The sequence below is a fragment of the Ranitomeya imitator genome, chromosome 1 (assembly GCF_032444005.1).
Source record: "Ranitomeya imitator isolate aRanImi1 chromosome 1, aRanImi1.pri, whole genome shotgun sequence".
Classification (NCBI taxonomy): Eukaryota; Metazoa; Chordata; class Amphibia; order Anura; family Dendrobatidae; genus Ranitomeya; species Ranitomeya imitator.
In genome coordinates, this window is record NC_091282.1 from 891,386,311 (window position 1) to 891,402,640 (window position 16,330).

At 42.5% G+C, this 16,330-nt stretch overlaps 1 protein-coding gene across 1 annotated transcript in view; it reads right to left on the reverse strand.

The window, feature by feature from the left end:
• FRAS1 (Fraser extracellular matrix complex subunit 1) overlaps positions 1–16,330 on the reverse strand; it is an 845,787-nt gene that overhangs the window by 534,856 nt on the left and 294,601 nt on the right. Inside the window, exon 3 of the mRNA XM_069743201.1 lies at positions 1,492–1,599. Coding sequence (XP_069599302.1) covers positions 1,492–1,599 — 108 coding nt within the window. The remainder of the gene's footprint in view (positions 1–1,491; positions 1,600–16,330) is intronic.

Below are 16,330 nucleotides of genomic sequence, written 5' to 3' on the forward strand. Positions count from 1 at the left end.
TTTTTGAGCGTTTTTCTCCTGCGGTTTTGTCAGGGTATAGTTGTCTCTTGCTCATGCTGATTGATAAAGTTTAGTCCCTAAGGAAAAAAAATTTGATTTTACTTCATCAGGTTTTCACACCAAAAGCGCAGCAAAAACGAATACCTGCATTTTCTGAAACATCCATTGCCTTCAATGGGTGAAAAACGCTGAAAAAAATGGTGAAAGAAGTGACATGCAAAAATGTGAAAAAAAAGTATTGCAAAAATACTGGTACTGTGAAATTCAGCTGAAAATTTGCATTAAAATAGGCATAGAAAAACAGAGAAAACGCAATGTGAAAATAACATACCGTATTTTTCTGACCATAAGACGCACTTTCTTCCCTTCAAATTTGAGAGGAAAGTGTGGGTGCATCTTATGGTAGGGATGTAACGTGGAGAGGGGGCAGCAGCGAGTGGGATTGCACTGGGAGGCAGGAGGCAGAAAAATGTCCCTGCTGGGCTTCAGGAATCAGGCTAGTCCCGATCATTAAAATGCAGTGAATATTCATTAGCTGCTTGCCCGCCCACCTGTCAGCTGAGCAGTGAGTTGGGAGCAGCAAATGAATAGTCCTTCACTGAAACACACATGGTTTCCCCAGCCCTGGATTCCTGCAGCAGCTGGGGAGATCTGTGTGTCTGGTGGAGGAGGCAGCAGCAGCAGGGGCCAGAAGGGACAAGATCGCTGCATACCTGCCTGCAGGGGCTGTGCTGAATGCTGAGTGCTCCAGCACAAGGACCTGTGTGATGTCATGAAGAGGGCGGGCTGGAGCATCACATGGCAGGACAGAGCCCTTCCTCTTATGATGTCATCACAGGTCCTGCAGACACTACACTACAATGTGCTGGCTTCCTCCTGTGCTGCGGAGAGACAACAAGAGGGAGCACTCTGTGGTGTCATGGGATGGGATGCTTCAGCATTTTACCTCACAACAGTGTGGCTGGCTGCCACAATTAAAAGGTTAGTCACAACACAATAAAGCACTCTGCCAATTCTGTGAACTATAACTCCCAGCATGCCATAGGTTCTGCAGGACATGCTGGGAGTTCTAGTTCTCCCAATGGGATCTCAAAGCAGCACTCCAGTGTTATTTTTCAGTGCTGGAGTGGTGCTTTAAATATAAGCCCTGTGCCCCCATACTTATACTCACCCTCCAGCATCTTCATACAGTACTTTACAGACACCACACTGGTCCCGCAGCACCATCTTCTACCCGCAGCTTCCAACATAATAACATACTATTATATATAATAACAACACACATAATAGTATGTTTATGTTATTAAATATTTTACCACCTTTTTTGCTTCAAATATTTTTTTCACTATTTTCCACCTCTAAAACCTGGGTGCGTCTTATAGTCCGGTGTGTCTTATAGTCCGAAAAATAAGGTAACTATTTGCAGGGAGACCTCAAGCATGGCAGATGAAAATAAAGAAAGTGATTTTGGCTTAAGGAATATGTCAATACCTTTGTAAAATCACACTGAGGGTCTCGACAAAGGGTCTTCTCACACAGCACAATATTGTCATGGCAGGTGCAATCCTGGCAGGATTCAGGCTTCCATTCAGTACTATTCTGTAATAGACAACATACAAGATGTTAGTACACGGACTATATACAATGCGTAAACCTTTTATAAATCATCCGTACATATGCTTTAACAAATGAATACACTGTAATTCACAATAATAGGACAGGTCGGTATCTGTAGAATAATAAAATACAGTATTAAAAATAACCAGTGCTTCTCGGAGAGGTAAATACCAGGTCCCCATCCTGTACTGTACTCCTGGTAAAGGCTCCCAGGATTCCTTGTTCTAAGCCTGTGATAATGAACAATGGATACCTGCCAGGAAAGGCTAGAATGATGGAGGCATTATTTCAGTTGAAGCTTCTGCCTTCAGCCTTGCCGACACCTGAACAACATATTTTACCTCAAGATCGATAAACTTTGAGGCTCGAGTGCTTTATGTATATTGAGCGCTCCGTAACATCAATGTGCAGCCCACGAGCAATGTTTTATGTACAAATTGGAAATAAATCATGATACACTGTTGTGTTCCTCTTTCGATCACGGAGATATAATGTTTATAATCTTAAAAATTCAATGAGTTTAATGAGAATTCAGTGAATATTTGGCAATAATGAAAAGGGGTCATGAGAGTGGAATAAATTGTCATCGGATATGTGATGTAACAACAATTATATCACCATAGATTTAATGAATATGTCATACCAGAGAGCATTCAAGTATTAATTCCTCCAACATCCTCTACTTCACATAAAGACTGTAGGCACATACCCAGTACTAACAAACAGAAAAACACACGCAGTTAAAGGAATACCTCATAATGATCACAAATGTATATATATATATATATATATATATATATATATATATATATATATATATATATATATATATATATATATATATATATATATATAGTAGGCATCCATAACCAGGTATAACCTGGTTATAGTAGGCATCCATAACCAAGAAAAATTATCTTTCACAATTGGTGCAGAATCCAACCAGAGGAGCAGCACTTTTAGACCTAATACTATCTAATAGACCTGACAGAATTACAAATCTGCAGGTGGTTGGGCATTTAGGAAATAGCGACCACAATATTGTGCAGTTTCACCTGTCTTTCACTAGGGGGACTTGTCAGGGAGTCACAAAAACATTGAACTTTAGGAAGGCAAAGTTTGACCAGCTTAGAGATGCCCTTAATCTGGTAGACTGGGACAATATCCTCAGAAATGAGAATACAGATAATAAATGGGAAATGTTTAAGAACATCCTAAATAGGCAGTGTAAGCGGTTTATACCTTGTGGGAATAAAAGGACTAGAAATAGGAAAAACCCAATGTGGCTAAACAAAGAAGTAAGACAGGCAATTAACAGTAAAAAGAAAGCATTTGCACTACTAAAGCAGGATGGCACCATTGAAGCTCTAAAAAACTATAGGGAGAAAAATACTTTATCTAAAAAACTAATTAAAGCTGCCAAAAAGGAAACAGAGAAGCACATTGCTAAGGAGAGTAAAACTAATCCCAAACTGTTCTTCAACTATATCAATAGTAAAAGAATAAAAACTGAAAATGTAGGCCCCTTAAAAAATAGTGAGGAAAGAATGGTTGTAGATGACGAGGAAAAAGCTAACATATTAAACACCTTCTTCTCCACGGTATTCACGGTGGAAAATGAAATGCTAGGTGAAATCCCAAGAAACAATGAAAACCCTATATTAAGGGTCACCAATCTAACCCAAGAAGAGGTGCGAAACCGGCTAAATAAGATTAAAATAGATAAATCTCCGGGTCCGGATGGCATACACCCACGAGTACTAAGAGAACTAAGTAATGTAATAGATAAACCATTATTTCTTATTTTTAGTGACTCTATAGCGACAGGGTCTGTTCCGCAGGACTGGCGCATAGCAAATGTGGTGCCAATATTCAAAAAGGGCTCTAAAAGTGAACCTGGAAATTATAGGCCAGTAAGTCTAACCTCTATTGTTGGTAAAATATTTGAAGGGTTTCTGAGGGATGTTATTCTGGATTATCTCAATGAGAATAACTGTTTAACTCCATATCAGCATGGGTTTATGAGAAATCGCTCCTGTCAAACCAATCTAATCAGTTTTTATGAAGAGGTAAGCTATAGACTGGACCACGGTGAGTCATTGGACGTGGTATATCTCGATTTTTCCAAAGCGTTTGATACCGTGCCGCACAAGAGGTTGGTACACAAAATGAGAATGCTTGGTCTGGGGGAAAATGTGTGTAAATGGGTTAGTAACTGGCTTAGTGATAGAAAGCAGAGGGTGGTTATAAATGGTATAGTCTCTAACTGGGTCGCTGTGACCAGTGGGGTACCGCAGGGGTCAGTATTGGGACCTGTTCTCTTCAACATATTCATTAATGATCTGGTAGAAGGTTTACACAGTAAAATATCGATATTTGCAGATGATACAAAACTATGTAAAGCAGTTAATACAAGAGAAGATAGTATTCTGCTACAGATGGATCTGGATAAGTTGGAAACTTGGGCTGAAAGGTGGCAGATGAGGTTTAACAATGATAAATGTAAGGTTATACACATGGGAAGAGGGAATCAATATCACCATTACACACTGAACGGGAAACCACTGGGTAAATCTGACAGGGAGAAGGACTTGGGGATCCTAGTTAATGATAAACTTACCTGGAGCAGCCAGTGCCAGGCAGCAGCTGCCAAGGCAAACAGGATCATGGGGTGCATTAAAAGAGGTCTGGATACACATGATGAGAGCATTATACTGCCTCTGTACAAATCCCTAGCTAGACCGCACATGGAGTACTGTGTCCAGTTTTGGGCACCGGTGCTCAGGAAGGATATAATGGAACTAGAGAGAGTACAAAGGAGGGCAACAAAATTAATAAAGGGGATGGGAGAACTACAATACCCAGATAGATTAGCGAAATTAGGATTATTTAGTCTAGAAAAAAGACGACTGAGGGGCGATCTAATAACCATGTATAAGTATATAAGGGGACAATACAAATATCTCGCTGAGGATCTGTTTATACCAAGGAAGGTGACGGGCACAAGGGGGCATTCTTTGCGTCTGGAGGAGAGAAGGTTTTTCCACCAACATAGAAGAGGATTCTTTACTGTTAGGGCAGTGAGAATCTGGAATTGCTTGCCTGAGGAGGTGGTGATGGCGAACTCAGTCGAGGGGTTCAAGAGAGGCCTGGATGTCTTCCTGGAGCAGAACAATATTGTATCATACAATTATTAGGTTCTGTAGAAGGACGTAGATCTGGGTATTTATTATGATGGAATATAGGCTGAACTGGATGGACAAATGTCTTTTTTCGGCCTTACTAACTATGTTACTATGTTACTATGTTATGTATTAGGACTGTCAGGACCCACTAGAATCACTGAGAGCAAACCACAGAGGAAATAGCGGAAGAACATCCGCACTAGTTACCAAATATGAAAAACATGTTTATTAATATAAATATTATAAAAGAGAAAGACAAGGGCAGAACTGGAACAAGCGGTGAGACACATTACAGCATATATAGTGAGAGATCACACATGGTACCAAAAGGTCACAGAAGTAAATGCTCAACATATGTTAGAAAAATAATCATAATTAAAGCATCATTATTGCATAACTTACCTAGTGGTATGCGACCAGGGCACATGCAGTCTCCCGCCCTCCCCGACACGCGTTTCGGAAGTAAAAACTTCCTTCCTCGGGGGGTGTATGCAGTACTGAATATTCTGGTGTGTATTGACACAAGCTGCTCCTTCCATTTGTAGATATTACATACTCAAACAGGTAGGAGGCTGTTTGCAGTGCTCCCGTCAGGCAGCCATGGAATAGTGGCATAGCCGCAAACTTATTAATAATTAATACATGATCAGCCGTAATCACTTCCGGTGGCTGGATATAAACAGTGGCCAGCGCACAATACCACAGCTCCATGCACAGTGTAGTGACTGCTGCCGGGTACTGAAGATCAGGTCTTATTCTATTCAATAGAAGCTAATAAAAAACTGGTACCACAGATATCCGTGTCAGTATGTCAATGTGTGTAATACTTGTGGCACACATGTGGCAACCGTGTGGGCCCATGTGCCGCAGCAGTACCACACGCATAGGTGCCAGGGATGCAGCGGTACAGTTAGCGCTGTTCCCTGGCACCGGGAGGGCTGACGACCGCTCGCATCATTCTCCCCTGCTCTGTCGGCGATCAGCACGAGCAAGGGAGAATTATGGGAATTACAGTAGAGACCAAAGTTTGGACACCTTCTCATTTAAAGATTTTTCTGTATTTTCATGACTATGAAAATTGTACATTCACACTGAAGGCATCAAAACTATGAATTAACACATGTGGAATTATATACTTAACAAAAAAGTGTGAAACAACTGAAATTATGTCATACTCTACGTTCGTCAAAATAGCCACCTTTTGCTTTGATGACTGCTTTGGACACTCTTGGCATTCTCTTGATGAGCTTCAAGAGGTAGTCACCGGGAATGGTTTTCACTTCACAGGTGTGCCCTGTCAGGTTTAATAAGTGGGATTTCTTGCCTTATAAATGGGGTTGGGACCATCAGTTGTGTTGTGCAGAAGTCTGGTGGATACACAGCTGATAGTCCTACTGAATAGACTGTTTGTTTTATGGCAAGAAAAAAGCAGCTAAGTAGAGAAAAACGAGTGGCCATGATTACTTTAAGAAATGAAGGTCAGTCAGTCAGAAAAATTGGGAAAACTTTGAAAGTGTCCCCAAGTGCAGTGGCAAAAACATCAAGCGCTACAAAGAAACTGTCTCGCATGAGGACCGCCACAGGAAAGGAAGACCAAGAGTCGCCTCTGCTTCTGAAGATAAGTTTATCCAAGTCACCAGCCTCAGAAATCGCAGTTTAACAGCTCAGATTAGAGACCAGGTCAATGCCACACAGAGTTCTAGAAGCAGACACATCTCTACAACAACTGTTAAGAGGAGACTTTGTGCAGCAGGCCTTCATGGTAAAATAGCTGCTAGGAAACCACTGCTAGGGACAGGCAACAAGCAGAAGAGACTTGTTTGGGCTAAAGAACACAAGGAATGGACATTAGACCAGTGGAAATCTGTGCTTTGGTCTGATGAGTCCAAATTTGAGATCTTTGGTTCCAACCACCGTGTCTTTGTGCGATGCAGAAAAGGGTGAACGGATGGACTCTACATGCCTGGTTCCCACTATGAAGCATGGAAGAGGAGGTGTGATGGTGTGGGGGTGCTTTGCTGGTGACACTTGAGGATTTATTCAAAATTGAAGGCAGACTGAACCAGCATGGCTACCACAGCATCTTGCAGCGGCATGCTATTCCATCCGGTTTGAGTTTAGTTGGACCATCATTTATTTTTCAACAGGACAATGACCCCAAACACACCTCCAGGCTGTGTAAGGGCTATTTGACCAAGAAGGAGAGTGTTGGGGTGCTACGCCAGATAACCTGTCCTCCACAGTCACTAGACCTGAACCCAATCGAGATAGTTTGGGGTGAGCTGGACCACAGAGTGAAGGCAAAAAGGCCACCAAGTGCTAAGCATTTCTGGGAACTCCTTCAAGATTTTTGGAAGACCATTCCTGGTGACTACCTCTTGAAGCTAATCAAGAGAATGCCAAGAGTGTGCAAAGCAGTCATCAAAGCAGAAGGTGGCTAATTTGAAGAACCTAGAATATAAGACATACTGTATTTTCAGTTGTTTCACACTTTTTTGTTAAGTATATAATTCCACATGTATTAATTCATAGTTTTGATGCCTTCAGTGTGAATGTACAATTTTCTTAGTCATGAAAATACAGAAAAATGAGAAGTTGTGTCCAAACTTTTGGTCTGTACTGTATATTCAAGTGGTAACAGTGAGAGCAGATGGCAGCTGAGGGGACTGTTACTCCTGTTGCTGCTAATAACAATGAGATTAGGAGGTGGCTGATGGAAGTATTCATCACCTCCTGTGCCATAAATAAATTTAAAAAAACGGCATGGGTTCCCTTGTATTTTTCATAAGCAGACAGGCAAAACTTACAACCCTCAGCTGTCAGCATTAGCAAGGATGGTTATCAAGAACAGAGGGGTCCACCCCTCCACCCCTTTTTGACAACCAGCCAAGCTAAAGCTGACAGCCAGCGGCTGGTATTCTCTGGCTGGTAAGGAGCCATGTATATTGACCCCACACCAACCACAAGGCACATCAGATTCACAAATTCTGGTGCTTTGTCCATCTCTTCCCACTTGCCCTGTAGCACTGGCAAGTAAGGTTCATATTTGTAGGGTTGATGTCACCATTGCATGGAAATCCCGTGTGTTGTGACTGTCACACAGCCGCGACACATGAAGCTGCGGCGCCGGACACCCAATTATCGAAGCGCCCCAGGTATCCGGGATCCCGCTGCAGCTTCTTCGGTAAGCGTTATTGCTTGCTGAATAAGGAGGGAGCCAAACATATTCGCTCATGTTTACTCAACAATTACACAACATCATGTGCAAAAACACCGTTAATTTGGTAAATCAGAAAAGGGGGATAATGGCTGAACTCCTAGAACAACTATAGAAGAATTCTCCATATCTTTTTCAGCTTTAATCACAATATAAACAAAATAATCTCTTCTTTGATAAAGTACAGGCCTCTCATTCTGTTCTATAACTGCTCTGTGAAGCTAAAGTTTAGTACCGCTCACCTGAAGATTAGCCCCCTGGTTCCTTAATCAGTTTCCTGTAGTTTTTTTTATATGTAGGCTATCACATTGTTGTTAGAATTCATTCTTTTCGTTGCACTATAAAATTGTTGGTCTAGTTTTCCTAAAAAAACACAGTAACAGCAAAAAGAAACTGACTTCAATAGCCACATTTCTATTGGTAATAGGCTATTCTGACAGACTGCTCTGTCAGGGTCCCATTGCTATGGTTTCCTTTTTAAAATCATTACCCTAATGGGCCAATTAAAGGTGCATTTACACAATTCAGATTAGAATGTTAAAGACCTTTCATTCACGATAATTGTGCAATGTGAATGGGTTAAGTGACTGAATGATCTGTTACTAAATGCTTGTACATTGTGCATGAAATCCATTATGTGAGCAAATTAATTCTTGTTCAACTTTTGAAAATTGTGTAATGTAAATGGAGATTGTTCGATCCTTCAACGATTAGACCGACAAAAAGGAGTGGAAATTTGAGTCCTAAATAGGTATGGCTTTCAGTGATTGGTTGGTTGTGTTCCGAAGGGAATGGTCCGTAGCAGCTGGAGCATTGGATCGATGTACATATTCATGTCACATTGTTTATAGTTAGTATCATGCTAGTGTTTATATATAATCGTGAAATTGATTGTGGAGCATTTTAGAACATTCAATTACATATTCTTTCTACAGTATAAGTGGAAATGGTTGTACAATATTTTCTGAATTCATAAATTTGACATAAATAGTATCACTAATGGGATTTGATAGTGGATGCTTTCCTGAAACGGAAAGTACTTGCAAGCAGCATAATACAAAGAATAGCAGGTTTACCCAGAATCCTTTGCAGTAGGTGGAGCTATGCAAATCATCTCTTTCCACCCCAATTTAATCCACAGCGCTTGGAACCGCCAAGCGTGCAATGCTGCGGATTAGTTTCTAAATTTACACAGCCAACCAATTCCTACCTGTGGACACGTGTTTCGGGCTTTAGGCCCTCATCAGCACAGGGCTGGAATTGGTTGGCTGTATGGAGTGGGGCTCGGTTAGCAAGCAATACATATATGCTAGCCACCTTAGGGAGAGACCCAAGTTGGGCTAAATGTAGCGGGACGAAAGAGACCGAAAAGCCCTCTACTTAACCCCTTCATGACCCAGCCTATTTTGACCTTAAAGACCTTGCCGTTTTTTGCAATTCTGACCAGTGTCCCTTTATGAGGTAATAACTCAGGAACGCTTCAACGGATCCTAGCGGTTCTGAGATTGTTTTTTCGTGACATATTGGGCTTCATGTTAGTGGTAAATTTAGGTCAATAAATTCTGCGTTTATTTGTGATAAAAACGGAAATTTGGCGAAAATTTTGAAAATTTCGCAATTTTCACATTTTGAATTTTTATTCTGTTAAACCAGAGAGTTATGTTACACAAAATAGTTAATAAATAACATTTCCCACTTGTATACTTTACATCAGCACAATTTTGGAAACAAAATTTTTTTTTGCTAGGAAGTTATAAGGGTTAAAATTTGACCAGCAATTTCTCATTTTTACAACGAAATTTACAAAACCATTTTTCTTAGGGACCACCTCACATTTGAAGTCAGTTTGAGGGGTCTATATGGCTGAAAATACCCAAAAGTGACACCATTCTAAAAACTGCACCCCTTACGGTACTCAAAACCACATTCAAGAAGTTTATTAACCCTTCAGGTGCATCACAGCAGCAGAAGCAACATGGAAGGAAAAAATGAACATTTAACTTTTTAGTCACAAAAATTATCTTTTAGCAACAATTTTTTTATTTTCCCAATGGTAAAAGGAGAAACTGAACCACAAAAGTTGTTGTCCAATTTGTCCTGAGTACGCTGATACCTCATATGTGGGGGTAAACCACTGTTTGGGCGCACGGCAGGGCTTGGAAGGGAAGGAGCGCCATTTGACTTTTTGAATCAAAAATTGGCTCCACTCTTTAGCGGACACCATGTCACGTTTGGAGAGCCCCCGTGTGCCTAAAAATTGGAGCTCCCCCACAAGTGACCCCATTTTGGAAACTAGACGCCCCAAGGAACTTATCTAGATGCATAGTGAGCACTTTGAACCCCCAGGTGCTTCACAAATTGATCCGCAAAAATGAAAAAGTACTTTTTTTTCACAAAAAAATTCTTTTATCCTCAATTTTTTCATTTTCACATGGGCAACAGGATAAAATGGATCCTAAAATTTGTTGGGCAATTTCTCCTGAGTACACCAATACCTCACATGTGGGGGTAAACCACTGTTTGGGCACATGGTAAGGCTCGGAAGGGAAGGAGCGCCATTTGACTTTTTGAATGAAAAATTATCTCCATCGTTAGCGGACACCATGTCGCGTTTGGAGAGCCCCTGTGTGCCTAAACATTGGCGCTCCCCCACAAGTGACCCCATTTTGGAAACTAGACCCCCCAAGGAACTTATCTAGATGCCTAGTAAGCACTTTAAACCCTCAGGTGCTTCACAAATTGATCTGTAAAAATGAAAAAGTACTTTTTTTTCACAAAAAATTTCTTTTCGCCTCAATTTTTTCATTTTCACATGGGCAATAGGATAAAATGGATCATAAAATTTGTTGGGCAATTTCTCCCGAGTACGCCAATACCTCATATGTGGGAGTAAACCACTGTTTGGGAACTCGGCAGGGCTCGGAAGGGAAGGCGCGCCATTTGACTTTTTGAATGGAAAATTAGCTCCAATTGTTAGCGGACACCATGTCGCGTTTGGAGAGCTCCTGTGTGCCTAAACATTGGAGCTCCCCCACAAGTTACCCCATTTTGGAAACTAGACCCCCCAAGGAACTTATCTAGATGCATATTGAGCACTTTAAACCCCCAGGTGCTTCACAGAAGTTTATAACGCAGAGCCATGAAAATAAAAAATAATTTTTCTTTCCTCAAAAATGATTTTTTAGCCTGGAATTTCCTATTTTGCCAAGGGTAATAGGAGAAATTGGACCCCAAATGTTGTTGTCCAGTTTGTCCTGAGTATGCTGATACCCCATATGTGGGGGTAAACCACTGTTTGGGCGCACAGCAGGGCTCGGAAGGGAAGGCACGCCATTTGGCTTTTTAAATGGAAAATTAGCTCCAATCATTAGCGGACACCATGTCACGTTTGGAGAGCCCCTGTGTGCCTAAACATTGGAGATCCCCCAGAAATGACCCCATTTTGGAAACTAGACCCCCAAAGGAACTAATCTAGATGTGTGGTGAGGACTTTGAACCCCCAAGTGCTTCACAGAAGTTTATAACGCAGAGCCATGAAAATAAAAAAAAAAATTATTTTCTCAAAAATGATCTTTTAGCTTGCAATTTTTTATTTTCCCAAGGGTAACAGGAGAAATTTGACCCCAAAAGTTGTTGTCCAGTTTCTCCTGAGTACGCTGATACCCCATATGTGGGGGTAAACTACTGTTTGGGCACATGCCGGGGCTCGGAATTGAAGTAGTGACGTTTTGAAATGCAGACTTTGATGGAATGCTCTGCGGGCGTCACGTTGCATTTGCAGAGCCCCTGATGTGGCTAAACAGTAGAAACCCCCCACAAGTGACCCCATTTTGGAAACTAGACCCCGAAAGGAACTTATCTAGATGTGTGGTGAGCACTTTGAACCCCCAAGTGCTTCATAGAAGTTTATAATGCAGAGCCGTGAAAAAATTAAACACGTTTTCTTTCCTCAAAAATAATTATTTAGCCCAGAATTTTTTATTTTCCCAAGGGTTACAGGAGAAATTGGACCCCAAAAGTTGTTGTCCAGTTTCTCCTGAGTACGCTGATACCCCATGTGTGGAGGTAAACCACTGTTTGGGCACACGTCGGGGCTCAGAAGGGAAGTAGTGACTTTTGAAATGCAGACTTTGATGGAATGGTCTGCGGGCGTCACGTTGCGTTTGCAGAGCCCCTGGTGTGCCTAAACAGTAGAAACCCCCCACAAGTGACCCCATTTTAGAAACTAGACCCCCCAAGGAACTTATCTAGATATGTGGTGAGCACTTTGAACCCCCAAGTGCTTCACAGACGTTTACAACGCAGAGCCGTGAAAATAAAAAATCATTTTTCTTTCCTCAAAAATGATGTTTTAGCAAGAATTTTTTTATTTTCACAAGGGTAACAGGAGAAATTAGACCCCAGTAATTGTTGCGCAGTTTATCCTGAGTATGCTGGTACCCGGCTCGGAAGTGAGGGAGCACCATTTGACTTTTTGAATACGAGATTGGCTGGAATCAATGGTGGCGCCATGTTGCGTTTGGAGACCCCTGATGTGCCTAAACAGTGGTAACCCTTCAATTCTACCTCCAACACTAACCCCAACACACCCCTAACCCTAATCCCAACTGTAGCCATAACCCTAATTACACCCCTAACCACAACCCTAATCACAACCCTAACCCTAAGGCTATGTGCCCACGTTGCGGATTCGTGTGAGATTTTTCAGCATCATTTTTGAAAAATCCGCGGGTAAAAGGCACTGCGTTTTACCTGCGGATTTTCCGCGGATTTCCAGTGTTTTTTGTGCGGATTTCACCTGCGGATTCCTATTGAGGAACAGGTGTAAAACGCTGCGGAATCCGTACAAAGAATTGACATGCTGCGGAAAATACAACGCAGCGTTTCAGCGCGGTATTTTCCGCACCATGGGCACAGCGGATTTGGTTTTCCATAGGTTTACATGGTACTGTAAACCTGATGGAACACTGCTGAGAATCCGCAGCGGCCAATCCGCTGCGGATCCGCAGCCAAATCCGCACCGTGTGCACATAGCCTAATTCTAAAGGTATGTGCACACGCTGCGGAAAACACTGCGGATCCGCAGCAGTTTCCCATGAGTTTAAAGTTCAATGTAAACCTATGGGAAACAAAAATCGCTGTACACATGCTGCGGAAAAACTGCACGGAAACGCAGCGGTTTACATTCCGCAGCATGTCACTTCTTTCTGCGGATTCCGCAGCGGTTTTACAACTGCTCAAATAGAAAATCGCAGTTGTAAAACCGCAGTGAAATGCGCAGAAAAAACGTGGTAAATCCGCCATAAATCCGCAGCGGTTTAGTTATCAAATCCGCAGAGGACCAGAATACGTGTGCACATACCGAAACCCTAACCCTAGCCCTAACCCTACCCCTAACCCTAGCCCTAACCCTATTCTAACATTAGTGGAAAAAAAAAAATTCTTTATTTTTTTATTGTCCCTACCTATGGGGGTGACAAACGGGGGGGTCATTTATTATTTTTTTTATTTTGATCACTGAGATAGATTATATCTCAGTGATCAAAATGCACTTTGGAACGAATCTGCCGGCCGGCAGATTAGGCGGGCGCACTGCGCATGCGCCCGCCATTTTGGAAGATGGTGGCGCCCAGGGAGAAGACGGACGGACCCCGGCAGGATCGGTAAGTATGATGGGGTGGGGGGGGGAGCACGGGGGGGATCGGAGCATGGGGGGGTGGAACGGAGCACGGGAGGGGTGGAATGGAGCACGGGGGTGGTGGAACGGAGCACAGGGGGGTGGAACGGAGCACGGGGGGTGGAACGGAGCACGGGGGGGTGGATCGGAGTGCAGGGGGGTGATTGGAGCACGGGGGGGCGGACAAGAGCACGGGGGAGCGGACAAGAGCACGGGGGGAGCGGACAGGAGGACGGAGGGGAGCCGGAGCAGTGTACCGGACAGATCGGAGGGCTGGGGGGGCGATCGGTGGGGTGGGGGCACATTAGTGTTTCCAGCCATGGCCGATGATATTGCAGCATCGGCCATGGCTGGATTGTAATATTTCACCAGTTATAATAGGTGAAATATTACAAATCGCTCTGATTGGCAGTTTCACTTTCAACAGCCAATCAGAGCGATCGTAGCCACGGGGGGGTGAAGCCACCCCCCCTGGGCTAAACTACCACTCCCCCTGTCCCTGCAGATCGGGTGAAATGGGAGTTAACCCTTTCACCCGATCTGCAGGGACGCGATCTTTCCATGACGCCACACAGGCGTCATGGGTCGGATTGGCACCGACTTTCATGACGCCTACGTGGCGTCAAAGGTCAGGAAGGGGTTAAAGGAAATACATAGTGGATGCTTTCCTGAAACGGAAAGTACTTGCAAGCAGCATAATACAAAGAATAGCAGGTTTACCCAGAATCCTTTGCAGTAGGCGGAGCTATGCAAATCATCTCTTTCCACCCCAGTCCTAAAGCCCGAAACACGTGTCCACAGGTAGGAATTGGTTGGCTGTGTAAAATTAGAACCTAATCCGCAGCATTGCACGCTTGGCGGTTCCAAGAGCTGTGGATTAGACTGGAGTGGAAAGAGATGATTTGCATAGCTCCGCCTACTGCAAAGGATTCTGGGTAAACCTGCTATTCTTTGTATTATGCTGCTTGCAAGTACTTTCCGTTTCAGATTTGCATCCACTATGTATTTCCTTTAAGTAGAGGGCTTTTCGGTCTCTTTCGTCCCGCTACATTTAGCCCAACTTGGGTCTCTCCCTAAGGTGGCTAGCATATATGTAATGGGATTTGAACATTGAACACACCTACACTTATCTGCCCATGTGAACACCGTGCATGATGTTCAATGTCACAATGTATCAATCTCTATTTAACCATCTCATTCACGATTCTCATCCTGTGTAAACACATGACTGACATTGCTTGCTAGTCACGAGTTCACGGTTAAATGGTTATCTGCTTGTGTAAAAAAACCATAAGAATCAGGGTTATCTGTCAACATCAGTGAAGCTTCATTAAGTAAAAGAACTGATAAAACTGGAAAGGCTCTAGCGAGAATGAAAACAAAGAAAGTTACAAAACCTGTGTGAACAAGGCCTTTGACCAACAATTAAGTTCCATCTGTCTTTCATCCGTAAAGAACAGGTTGGTCCTGGGATGAAACCATCAAAACCATGTCTTAGCTCTAGTACATGGTCTCTGGAGAGTCTCTTTGCTTTTTAACCCTAAGTTTTGACAGATACCATTGGTGATTTTCAGAGGTGATCCTGCAAATAAACACATTTCTGTTTCCACATGAGAGAGTCGATTATGATGCTATATAATGGCTTTTCAGCTCAAGTTAAAGTCAGTTGGACTCTCTTAACATGAATTGGCCTCCTCAATTAGGAAAGGTATAAGACAACGCTTCCATCTATTATCCTATAGGTCAGTGCATGGCACAAAGTGCTAAACCTGATGCCCACTGTGGCAAGAAACGTCATCTTTCTATGTGGCTTTACATCCATGGAACACTGGTATTTCTCCAAAAATTGCATTAATGTTTATTTTACTAGGCCCTATTTTGAAGATTAAAGAAGCCCTCCCATTAAGTTTTTTTTTTCAACTAAACCTGTGCATGTGTGTAGTAATGTTGTGTCATTGTGTTTATACTCACCTACCCCCATCTTCTCCAGGTTCCAGCACTGTTCTGCTCCTCTTCTCGATGATGTCACCACTCTGCAGACTTCCTGGGTCACATTGCGCTCTGCGTGACTCCAAAGTGGCTTCTACAATTTAAGTCTATAGAGTGTCAGAACAAGACTCCATAGACTTACATTGTAAAAGAGACTTCTCGCTCACAGGCAGAGCCTTCTTTAAGCAGGGTTGAATAGCAATTTATCATAACTGTATAGATCACTAACCTACTCAGTTTGTTTGTTATGATGGGAAGTTGATTAGGGCATTATACAACAATAATTCTTTGCCATATGGTGGCAATAGGCTTAATTTAGGGTCTCTGCGGCAATTACTATTTGGCTGACCAGTTAGGTTGCTAGATGGAAATTAAGGTCAGTCATCATGCAAACCTAAAACTTACACGTTCTTCCGTTTCTTCTATTCGTCCACCATTTCTGACAGTTATTGTGAATTTTATTAACAAGGGTTTCTAGGACAAAAATCTCATCTTTCCTGCAAATTTATTAATGTATGTTTTGAATGACTAGCTTACTTTTCTATAGTCACGTGCTTGCTTAGCCCATCACTTTTGTGTTACATACTAAAATACTCTATTCTTTAATTTGTTGGACAAATGTTCAATCAAACTTTCAGTTGAACC